At 37.9% G+C, this 12,782-nt stretch overlaps 1 protein-coding gene across 1 annotated transcript; it reads right to left on the bottom strand.

The window, feature by feature from the left end:
- Positions 1–7,970: 7,970 nt before the first annotated feature.
- Positions 7,971–12,081, bottom strand: xbp1 (X-box binding protein 1). The gene is given in 6 exon segments (XM_059337827.1): positions 7,971–9,275; positions 10,130–10,237; positions 10,240–10,296; positions 10,409–10,525; positions 10,853–10,949; positions 11,725–12,081. Coding segments are annotated over 6 exon segments (1,209 nt in total). The 5' UTR covers positions 11,961–12,081; the 3' UTR covers positions 7,971–8,681.
- Between the last annotated feature and the right edge of the window lie 701 nt (positions 12,082–12,782).

Genomic DNA, 12,782 nt, shown 5'->3' with positions numbered 1-12,782 from the left:
TTGATCAGCTGGCACTTCTTTTTTCTTGCTTGTTTCTCAGAATCCTTGTTGTAAAGTGTTTCTGTTTTTCTGTCAGGGCAGATTTACCCTGTTGCTCTGTCAAAACGTACATTTTGAAGCAAAAGTTAAGACTTAAGAGCCTGAAATTTTCCAACTGTAACTTTCTAGATTTAACCATCCTAATTCAAGAAATCTTGTCAAGTGAAATTATCTGTCCATGCTGCAAGATAATTTCCTTCAGATTTAGTGTTTTTATCTTGTTTTTAGACACTTTTTTTTTGCAGTGCACCTACCCAGTCCTACGCTTAAATAGCCCTTATTTAAATTGATATGTCCTGAAAGATTTATTTTTCTTCCTTTGTTTATGTGAATGAAACTGAGCAACTAGGAGGCGGGGCTAAAGGAAAACGCTAGTGAGCCCCCTAATTTTATACATGAAAGCCCAACTTTTTTTGGCCTTTCATAGGAATTAATGGGGCCCCGCCTCCAACACTGTATCCAGTTCTTTTTATACAACCATGAGGTGGACGAGCTAATTTACGCCCCTTAGCTTCTGAGACTCTTTGTCATCTCAGCCACAACTTCAGTTGCTCGTTCATAGCCTGAGAAAAAACACTGAATAAGTAACATATATATATATATATATATATATATATAAAGAAGTAATCAACTTAATATTTTCACCTTTCACATTTTGAAGCAAAAGTTAAGACTTAAGAGAAATGGAAATGTTCCGACTGTAAAACCTGTATTTGAATTGAAGCGGCAGCTGCCAGTGTAGCTTTAGCAATCCTCTTTATAATACTGCTGAGCGTAGTAACTGGAGGCCTGCAGTAAGGTTTATCCAAATCCGTGCATAGGTGACGACAGTGTCATATTAACGCCGCAAATCCGGGTCTAATTTAAGCTCGAACTTTAACATGCAGAAGAACCAGGCTGGATTCAAACTGGTTTAGATGGACACACTGACCTGAAGTCTTAAGTCTTAATTAGGTCTAATTAAGCAACAATAATCAATATAAAATTAAATGTTGAGGTCACAAAACATCTCTGTCTGTTTTGACACTAGCAGGAAAAGGGCCAATGGTAGAATGTGACTAAGTACATTTACTCATTTTTAAGGTACATGTTCTTTACTTGAGTATTTCCTTTTTATGAAACTTTATACCACTACATTTTAGAGCATTTTAAAGCTGTCAGCTAAATGTAGTGGAGTAATAGTACAATATTTGCCTTTAAAATGTAGTGGAGAAGTATAAAGTTACATTAATGCAGTGGTGGAAAGTAACTTGTACTTGAGTATTTCTATTTTATGTTTTTACTTCTACATTTTGGGGTGAATATTGTACTTTTTACTCCACTACATTTAGCTGACAGCTTTAGTTACTTTTCATGTTGAGATTTAACATGAAAAACATAATACATTTAAAGTGATGAGACATTTATTGAAATTAAACCTTATAACAGTATATTAAGTAGTTAAAATGAGCTGATCAATAATAATAATCCAATAATATATTTAGAATATATAAACCAATCTGAGTGGGTCCATTCTGCATAAAGAGTACTTTTACTTTTGATACTTTAAGTAGATTTTGATCTTGATACTTTTGTACTTTTACTTCAGTAAGTTTTGAATGCAGGACTTTTACTTATAGTGGAGTAGTTTCACAGTGTAGTATTACTACTTTTACTTAAGTAAGGGATCTGAATACTTCATCCACCACTATAAAAGGACCTATAAATGTTGATGATTCAGACTGTTCACACAGAAAAATATAACGAACACTAAAGACAGCAGTCAGCATTTCCAGGTTATAAAAGTGAATAATCACACAAAGAATTGTCGTAATCTGGGGCAAACTATTATTAGTATGATTAAATCCAGGCTGACGCAACCAGAATAAACTGGCAACGGACATCCTGCAGTGGGTTTTGACCACAGCCTGTTATTTTAAATGCAGGTAACAGGACACATTATGCATCCCAGCATATAAGCACTTAGGTTGAGAGAGAGAATTGTACCATGTAGCACACCAAACGAAACCGTTTGACACTTAAAACATAAAAAAAGGAAGTTGTGAAACACAGTCACAGAGTTTATATGAAGATGTAAGGGACAGCTGGAGCTCTCTTTACAGATGTCAGCAGATATGTGATTAGATATAGAGAGATATAGATAGCTTCATGGGCCCGAGAGAGAGAAAGAGAGAGAGAGCAGCGGTGGCCGAGTGAGCTAGACGGTGTGCGAAGTGAGGGAGCAGCTTTAGAAAGAACAAAGAAGTGAATCAGAGGATTTAAAATGTTATTGTGTGATTATTTCATGGCAGTTAGCTTCTAAAGCAGAAACAAACACTACCAAACATCCTCACAACGATGCAGGAAGGTGCCGCTTGCCAGATTTTGTGTTATTGGCCGGGGGTTACACACCCCACATGGGGCCCAAAGGCTGTTTACTGACACCCAGAGACGTCTCAAACACAGCAAAATAATAAGAAAAGAGAAAATACAGGCAGATGGTGGGTTATCTGAAGACACAGACACCATCAAACACATCTAGTGGGTCATAAGTGGTGATTGAGAGGGATTATTTTTGTATTAGTCTGTACTAATCCTACATATTCTACCTGTAACGTAACCTCAAACAATTATTCAGACTGCTTCCAAATAGGGGTGTGCCATATCGTGTCATTCACGATTATACCAGTATAATTTTTTTATGTGTAAAAAAAAAAGCATATCATGATATTGGCAGAGTCTCATGTGCTGCGCTAATGTCATATTTCATGCTACTGAAAGTTTATTTACACTATTCATAATATAAAGTTATTTTGTGTTGTGTCTCTGTTCAGCATAATGCTGTTCGTTAGCCGCAAACTAACGTTAGCTAACAATTAAAGTTGTGTTAATCACAAAAAGCTACTATTACTTCCTGTTGCTAAACAATGCAGTTTTCAAAATAAGAGCACAATGTGTTGACACCACAGAATTTACAAGAAGACTGTCAAAATAAGATGCCTTAAATAAAACATACAAGAACCTTTATTCTCCTTTACAATAATTAATTAAAATAGGCAATGATAAGATTGGTGAATATGATGAAATAGTGGCATTAGAATGTGTGAGAGGCACCAAATTTGGGCTTTTATGAAAAAAAGTTATCCAGGGGGAAATGCCCCCAGACCCCCTAGCCAGTGAAAAATGTTTTTTATAAATAAAAACAACAAATAATAAAATATTTTTTTATTATTTGCTAATATTAAAGAGTACATTTTTTGTATTTGGCAACTGTTGATATTTGCAATTTACACTACATTTTAGATTTATGATTTATTTTTGTGCGTTTTTTATTATTTATACAGACTAAAAAAAGATCTTTTCTATATATTTTTCAGTATTTTGTAATATCAAGAATATTGTTATCGCAAAAATACCCTCAAATATCATGATATTCTTTTAGGTCCATATCGCCCACCCCTACTTCCAAATCAGTTTTTTTTACTATTATTGTGGAAAAAACAACCCTGAAACTATGTTGGCATTCTCCTTCACTTCGGGGGTAATTATTGTACAAATATGATAATTGTCATACTACAAACAGGCTGCGGTGCAATGTGGTTTTCCCACAGTTCTTGTCTATCATTGCTCTATTGTTGCAGTTTGACAGGTGATTGAGCTGCTTAAAGTTGATGTTTTTTTCCGGCTCTATTCTGTGGCAAAAAAAATGCAGCCACATTGCAGCACTATCATTAACAATAGAAACTATATCCCTCTGTTGAAAGGAATCCTGAAGATTTGCATGTTCTTTATGAGATCTTTTCACACCCCTGCTGCTGTAAAAGCCCTCGAAAGCTGCACTTTAATTGTTCTCCAGAACTCACCTGAGATGTCACATGTTTGACATTTTTGGCAGGAATGAATTGAATTGAAACACGAAACACAGTGTTGAATTATGTTAACCCTTTGATTCACAACATATCTCATGTTATTTCATGCTGGCTGTGTGTTTTTTTGCTTTTAAATCAATTTATTTTATGATTGAATAGTCCAAGTGTTATTTGAATATCTTTTTTTTATTACAACTGATCATTATTTCCATTTTTCCTTTCATACTTTATGAAGAAAAATAGTTTTTGTATTATTACATCAAGTTTACACACATGGGTCAAAAATAACCCGTTCATCCAAATTTGATTTAAAATTAAATGACCTAATAGTATAATAATAATAATAATAATAATAATAATAATTTGTACTGTACTTATAGTGAATACTTGGACTAATAAATGATAAAATACATTTATTTCAAAGAAGTATAATAGGAACACTCAGAAATAACATTGAAAATGGATACAGGTCATTTTTGACCCATGTTGTTTTTATTCAAAAAGTAAGAAATGAAAACAAAAAATTAGGATGTATGATGATCAAAAACAAGTTGATTGAGGAAAACCTGGAATACTGAATGATGAAATTAATTTATTACAAAGATATAGAAAATAAAAACTCTCTTTAGACCCATGTTGTGCATCAAAGGGTTAAACTACATGATAATGGAAGAAATGTTGATTTTAATTTATTATTTTGGGGTGAACTGTCCCTTTAACTTGGCAAGCAAATCACTCGTTTTTTTTTTTTAACCAAAAGATATTTTATTTAACCAGCTGGAGAGAAAAACAGCTCTAATTGTCTCTCACACACCGATTCGAAGCCGAAATGAGTCTGTTGTCCCTAAATAAACCTGAATCTACAACCTGAAATTGAAAAGAGCTGCTTCAGCAGATTTTTTCAGTTTCAGAGCCACAGCTGTAAAGCTCCTCTAGTCTTTGCTGTGGTTTGCTCCTACGACACAGGAAATGGTAGATTTCTAACCGCACTCTTTCTAAGTAGCAGAGGCGCATCTACGTCAAAGGCTGTCGTGGTTTCCTTCTGCCTACCGCCGGAGGTCAAATTACAATGAAATAGCTGAGTCGCCCTTTTCAGCCTCTTCCAGATAATTTTGTGTCATGACATGTACGAGAGTTGGGTTTTTTTGCCCCAGATCTTTATTAAGAACAGGAATACAGACATTCAGGATATAAACAAGACATACAAAGAAAAAAAAATATATATAATAAGGCACATAGGGTATAAGGTGCTTACTTTTATACTATTCTGGGGTTTCTGAAAATAAGCTTTTAAACTGTAGCAGAGTGCGTTCACATTTCTTACTCTACTATCAACTCTAAAATCTCTATATAAAATTTAAATTCTATTGTAAAAACACTAAAGTTAGGTAGGATTTGGAAAACTTCATCTTGTGGAATTGAAACTTACCCATCAGAAGCATAACTTTTGTTATAAAGCAGGGGTCTCAAACTCGCGGCCCGTGGGCCAATGAAGGTAATTTTGTGTCTTTTTTTGTCATTTTGTGTCTTTTTTTCATCATTTTGTGTCTTTTTTTAAAGTAATTTAGTTTTTTTCTGTCATTTTGTGTCTTTTTTGTCATTTTGTGTCTTTTTTTGGTTCATTTTGTGTCTTTTTTTTAAAGTAATTTATTGTTTTTTCAGTCATTTTGTGTCTTTTTTGTGTCTTTTTTAAAGTAATTTAGTGGTTTTTCAGTCATTTTGTGTCTTCTTTTTTGAAATTTTGTGTCTTTTTTTGTAATTTTGTGTCTTTGTTTTGGTCATTTTGATACTGCCCCTAGCGGCCCCCAGGTAATTTGACTTTGAGACCCCTGTTATAAAGCATACAGTTTTGCTATCAGATTCAAATTTTGAGATAATATCTTTTAGGTAAAAAAATCATGGGCTGTCCAGTCTTATCGAGTATGAATTTTTCCACATCCCTCGAAAATCTAGAAGACAATGGGGTCATGTACGAGAGTAGCTGCTGAGAAACATAATGGATGACATCACTTAAACAAAGCTTTGTAATCAGTAAAGCAGGAGCTAACAGGGACAGACAGACAGACGGCCAGGTCCTGCAGAGTTAAGATCAATTACATCTGAAAAGGTGATCTAATCAGCTCAACAACAACAGGGGCTCTCGTTGAATGGGCGGGTCAAACCACTCACAGCCTCGGGAACTTTAAAGGGCTAACTGTCTCCTCTAACATGCAGAATGAAACCTCATTGTTATCTGAATAAAGCCCGTGGGGGGGTAAAGGTGTGTTCCCCACTCTGCCTTTTCTCTCCACGGCGGGCCAAAACACCAACAATACTTACACTGACCTAGTTCTGACGGGAAGTAAAGAGCCAGCCTGTCTCAGGTTAGACTCCCAGGAAACTCCCAGTTACACTAGAAGAGTTATGTAACACAAGCAGGCCTGCTTCTCAGAAAAGCAAGGTTGAGTGGTACACGAGACAGATAGGGAATATAAACACTGAGTCTGCACACGTGTATGTGTGATTGTTCCACAGGTGAAAATAGAGATAAGTGTGAAAATGCACGTTTCTGTCATTGAGTTTTGCATGTTATTTGTGATCAGCCTGTTTTGTGTAAATACTCTATTACCCTAACCTTTGACCTTTTCATTCTGATGGTAAAGCAATGTAAACATTCAACTGCCTGATTAATCATTATTTGCATAATTTAAGCTGCTGATATCTGGACCACGCCTGAGGTCAAACTGATCCCATTAGTCACGTGATTTAAATTGTAAATTGTGGAGACGACACAAGCTTTTTCTAAAACCGCTGTGGAAGCAGAACAAAGTCCAGGAACATGTCTGGAACATGTTTCCATCAGAGCTGCAACCAACAGCTATTTTAGGGATGATTATTCTGTCAATAAACTTTATAATTAATTCTTTAGTCAAGAAATTTCCAGAAAAACAGACTTTTGACTCCCTAAACGAAGCAATATCTCTTTGTGACCTCTCTTCACCAGTTTTGTCCTTTATCTGCATTTTTAGGAGTTCAGCCTCCAAATTATTTCTCTTTTTGAAATGACGAGCAAAATAAATGCATTTTTGTGGGGTTTTTGTCCCTTAGATCCTTTTGCAACGCCTTAGTTTTTATCCCAGAACCTTTTGATCAGTCCTAACAATAGGGCTGCACAACAGTGAGGTTTTTTTTTCTGCAATATATATTTAAACATAGTCTGTGATTAGTGGTCTACAGGAATTTTCATCTCCGTGTGTCCAGGGGCATGTTCCCCTGGAAGAAAGCTTTGTGCATTTTAAAGTGAAATGCATCAATCAGATGTCCCTGACCCACCAGGTTAAGTCCCTCAAGCAGACTCTGTGTCCACTGGGAAGCATAAATATATTCTGTAACTAGATTTTAGGTAATGGGAAACACTGAATTAGTCATGAAAATATGAGAACTGTGCAGGCTAATCAAACAGCAAATTTGTTTTTAGCATTAAATATTTGAGTTAATTTGTCTTACTTGACATTGTACATCCTGTGATGTGACTATTGCGCATGTGCACATTGCAGTGGTGATGCAGAAACATTATATATTGTGCAGCCCTGTCCAGTCCCCAGACTGGGAACCATTGCTTTGGTCTGCAAAAGCAAAATTGAGATGCAATTTTCCGTACTTTATGAATGCAGCATGAACTTTTCAAACTGCTTGTTCTGTGCAACCATTAGTCCAAAATCCAAAGATATTTGGTTTACAATGTAGAGCATTAAAAGGCCAAATATTCGAGAAGCTGGAACCAGCAAATGTTTAGTAATTTTGCTTGATAAATGTCCAACAAATTCCAGTTAACCATTATCTAAATGATCGACTATTTCAGCTGTATTTTCCATTAAAAAGCAGCAGAGTTCTTGGTATAAACACCATTCTATTAACAGTACTTGCATAATTCATTCTTACAAATTATTCTTTAAACAGCCTGCCTGCAAATCCGTGTGAGCTCACATAACATTGCATATCTAAGCAGTAAAGATCAAATATCATTAATGATTGTGTCTGAACTAAAACTGTTAATTTCTCCCTGTATGAGCAGTGACAATGACTGAAACACAAGAGACAAGATGCAATGCAAAAAGTTTTTTAATGCAGTAATTAGACTACATGGAGAGCGTCAACAAATTAGAAGAAAGCGATTTTTTACATGCGGACATACTAGGACTCCGAATACAGAATACACAAATAAATAAAAAGGTTATATTTAAATGAGCGGTCCCCCATCCCCCTTATTAATTTACAGAAATACTGGATTCCACTCACATGTCGTCTGGGAACAGTGAGCGAAATATTTTGTAATCAATCTTAAATCCTCTGTAGTAATTAAAGGACGCTAAAAATAAGCAGTCATAAACTCCATCACCCACAAGTCAATGCAGCATCGCCAGTGGTACAGACCTGCTGTAATAAAAGGAGATTATGAGCTTAAGTTTAGCCTATATAGGAGCAGATTCAGTGGTGTTCTAGGTTACTATGAAGCATTGTGTGCTTATCTGTAGTTAATGAACACTACATTAGCTCTTAGGTGGATAGAGAATTTGGGTAATGTGGGACACTTTTTGCAATTTTGACTTTGTTATATTTTTCTAAATTTAAAAACATTTTATGGAATTTCAGTCACATGACACCCATGGTAGACCAATAGTAAAAGGTTTTGATGACTATATTTACTTTAAGCAGGAAATAAACCAGCCAAACCTCAAGTAAGTGTCCCACATTACCCGAATCCACCCTATATATATATTTATATATTATAACTTATTGGGCCGGATGGTTGATTCAGACACTGATTAGCTGGGGGAAGAGTTCATTGGCGAACATGTCTTCCCAGGTGCTCTCTGAGCACAGGGGAGAGGACATGTCGCTGAAAGGGGAAGGGGACCCTTCGTATCCGGAGTCGCTGTAGGTGTCCGCAAGGCAGGCTTCCTTATCCAGGCCGCTGAGGGCGGAGGAGGAGTCTCCAGAGAAGATGTCATCCACCTGACTGTGACTCTCACAGCTGGGGATGACCACTTCCTCCGGCTCGTCTTTGATGCAGACGGTCTCGTCCTCCACCTCCACCACGTCGGCCACGGGGAAGGCGGCCAGCTCGTCGTCTTCGTCGTCGATCTTCTCGTCCGTTTCGCTCTCCGAGTCGCTGCAATGCCCGTCGCTCACCTCCTCCACGGGCTTGGTGTAAATGTGGTCAAAGTGGATCAGTTCATTAAGGGCCTCCAGCTTAACTGATGGGGCCCCCAGAGGCGCAGGTGTGGCGGCAGGTACTGGGTTCCCCCCTCCGACCAGCAGCACCTGCGGCTCCTCGCACTCCTGTTCACAAGACTTGAGGAACAGCTCTGGGTCAAGGATGTCCAGAATGCCCAGGAGCAAATCAGACTAGAGAGGAGGGAGGGGGAGAGAAGAAAGGATTAGCCTCGTAACCCATGACCCGACCCGGGAGCCTTATGGAAACAGGATTTAAATCTCAAGACTAGGGCTGGGACTTTAACGCGTTAATTAAGATTAATTACTAATTAATTAATTGACGCATTTTTAATCACACTTATTTTTGCACCGCGGAACGTTTCTCACTGGATGAGTTTCAGGCGGACCGATTATACTGGAGCACCAACTAGCGTTGATGAGTTGAGACAACAACAAACCACAATGAACATGAAGGAAGAAGCTGATGAGACCTTTGGTTGGCCCCGTGGATGATGGGACATTTAGTTACTAAAAACCAACGGATGGAAGCGTCCATAAGAGCATGGTTGTGTTGCTAGGCAACAAGGAATTCACATATCACCGCAGCACATCCAGCCTCAAGTATCACCTCAATGCTAAACATATAGCAGCTAGCGGCTAGTGTGCTAGCTAGCGTGGATTGTGTTTTACTTAAAAATCCAAAGTATTATAGTTTACAGAAGGTCTACCTACCTATAGGCTACCTGGATTTATGAAATGTACTATATTTATAAATATGCTATTGCTACACTTAATGGCAAAAATTGCACTGGTCTGTTGGACTTGAACAAAAATAAACAATATTTTTGTTGCTTAAGCTTATGTATTCAGTCATTATTCAATGGTATACTAAAAATCCATGTGAAAAAAATTACTTCTCACTGTTCTCAGGTCAAATATTTATATGCGATTAAAATGCGATTAATTTCGATTAATTAATTACAAAGCCCGAGTCCCGGCCCAAGACATTCCTTTTCATAAAAAAGGAGCCTTTTTTTTAATCTTACCTCATTGTCTGTAGTGTCAGGACCATCTGTATCCATTGAGAAGTCTTCAGATTTAGGGACTGCTGGGCCTGCACCTGCTGCGGAGGCACACGTAGCCTGAGTGCTGCGGACTCAGAAGACCCGATCCCCAAACCTGTTTCGTTCCCACTGGACAACAAACCCTGAACCTGTGACAAAAGGAGAAGAAGAGGGTGAATTAAGGATACAATAAAAAAAACCAAAAGGCAATAAAAATGTCAACCCTGCTTCCTCTTTCAACAGCTTGCGTCACAATCTTACCTTCTCTTTTGAGTCGAGGGTGTCCAACCCAAGTCTCTGTCTCAGTTCCTCATTTTCTGTCAGTAGGCCGCTCGATTTTTCCCGAAGTAGCCTGTTTTCAATGTGAAGTTTCTGATTCTGCAGGAGGACGAAAACGAACAGATGTTTGTACTTGAAACTTGCGGCCGTTTACGGGGAAGTGATGCATGAAGTGAACAAACCAAAACTAGACATGAAACTGCACAAATAGGTAGGGAAATGTAGCATAGTTTCATATGCAAAACTAATGCGTTTGATGCAATTATCGCTGATTAATGCTATTTTTATAGTGTGAAATGGCTTGATTACAAATATCTGTTAATTGTAAATCAGATGTGATGAGGGGGGGCATGAGGAAAGTGGGTTAAAGTGGGATGAGAGTAGCTACACCACTGTGTTATGATAAAAATAAAAAAAAATTATTACCTCCAGCTCCAACTCTAGGACTTGCTGTTCCAGCTCTCCCATTTTGGCCTTTTTCCTGTCTCTGGCTGTCTGGGCTGCGACTCTGTTCTTGAGTTTCCTGGAAAAAAACCAGAAGGAGAGGAGAGAAAAAAAACAGGAATTTAACACACATTCTTTCCGTGGTGCTGACTAAGCCCCCTGACATGACTTTTTGAGTTCACAGTACTGCGCAATCACCGGCCATGTTGCTGCCACGCAGGCAGGCAGAGAGACAGACATACCAGGATATCAGTATCCTGCTCCACAACGGCTCATATCACACACAGATCACACTTTGACAGGCCAGTTCAGAGTCCAGACGTGATAAAATTATGGCGTTGGAGGCATTTAACTCTTGGGCAATTTCAATCAGTTCAACATCAAAGAGTTAATTTTTAATCATAACTCAATTTCGACCATAAATGTAGTTAGGCTTATCTGATGCAACTCCTGCAAACAAGGGGCTTTAAAAAAAAATAGTATGCATTAAAAAAAAAATCCCAGTTTACTCTATCAAAGTAAAGTCAGGCTTATTAAGGTCCCATGCTGATAGAGGACAATATAAATATATGGATACTATAATTAAATAGAAGCTAATAACATGGCATGTTGTTGACCTAAAACAGAAAATTGACACCACTTGATGGGGAATTACACTTACAAGGAACTTGGGGGTACTTTTATTCTGAAACTTTAAATGCAAAAATTACAAACACGTTGAATCTTCGATTTAAACGTCAAATCAAAGGGATCGATATCTCTGGGCGTGTCCCTGTTGCAACTCTATGAACAATGGCTTTAAGATTTTAAACCTTTCACCCTCGTTAATGTGATAATATTTTTGACATACTAACCTCCGAAGTGCTTTTTCCTCCGGACTCAAGTGTGTGAGCCTCTGTCTCTTTCTGATGGGCGGCCCCGCGGAGGAGTTGGAGTCTGAATCGGACGACGCCGGGCTCGCAGATGACGGTAAAACGACCGAGATGGGCCGGTTGTATCCGGCCTGCGAGCCGCTCGACGAGCCGCTCTGTTTCCCGGAGATAAGGAGCACTTTGTGGGGCCCTCCGGTCCCTGTTGCTACCACCACCATGTTGTTATATTCCTGTGGCGGTGTCTGAAATCAGAATTTAACGGGTATCCTTATTGAATCGGAGTAAAACCTGCAGGTTTCACCGGTGACCCGTTCCCCGGTGATTCTCAACTGTTGAACAAGAGGGCTGTGCCTGCGATCTTTTTCTACTATCGTGGTGACAGCTGATTGGCTCCCCGCGGCTGTGACGCAATCTGTTTTCGGCTTGTGATTGGCTGCAGTGATGATGTAATTTTGCATTTAAAGTTTCAGAGTAAAATTACCCCAAGTTCCTTGTAGGTGTAATTTCCCATCAAGTGGTGTCAGTTTTCTGTTTTTAGGTCAACAACATGCCATGTTATTATCTATTTAATTATATTATTCATATATTTATATTGTCCTCTATCAGCATGGGACCTTAATAAGTCGGACTTTACAGTTTGATAGAGTAAACTGGGATTTTTTTGAATGCATACTATTTTTTTAAGCCCCTTGTTTGCAGGAGTTGCATCAGATTTTACCCACACACACTTGCTCAGTCCACAGTTCATGTCAATACTGCCCTACAAAGCCTAACTACAGTAACTGCATTTTGGTTGAAATTTAGTTATAGTTAAAAATGAACTCTTTGATGTCTGTTTTATCTTGTGACGAAGTTTTAGCTTTCAATCTTGCTTTAATGCAAAGAAATAATGACCGTCTGCTTTGACTGTGATACATGTGAGATACAATTATATTAAGACTAAATTATCACATTACTTTATAATATTAAGTCTAAAATATGCAAATCTTGGAATAAAGTTGTTGTAAAATGTTTATTCACTGAAAAACAAAATATAAAAG

The sequence above is a fragment of the Centropristis striata genome, chromosome 7 (assembly GCF_030273125.1).
Source record: "Centropristis striata isolate RG_2023a ecotype Rhode Island chromosome 7, C.striata_1.0, whole genome shotgun sequence".
In the NCBI taxonomy this organism is placed as follows: domain Eukaryota; kingdom Metazoa; phylum Chordata; class Actinopteri; order Perciformes; family Serranidae; genus Centropristis; species Centropristis striata.
This window is presented reverse-complemented; position numbering and strand designations above follow the sequence as displayed.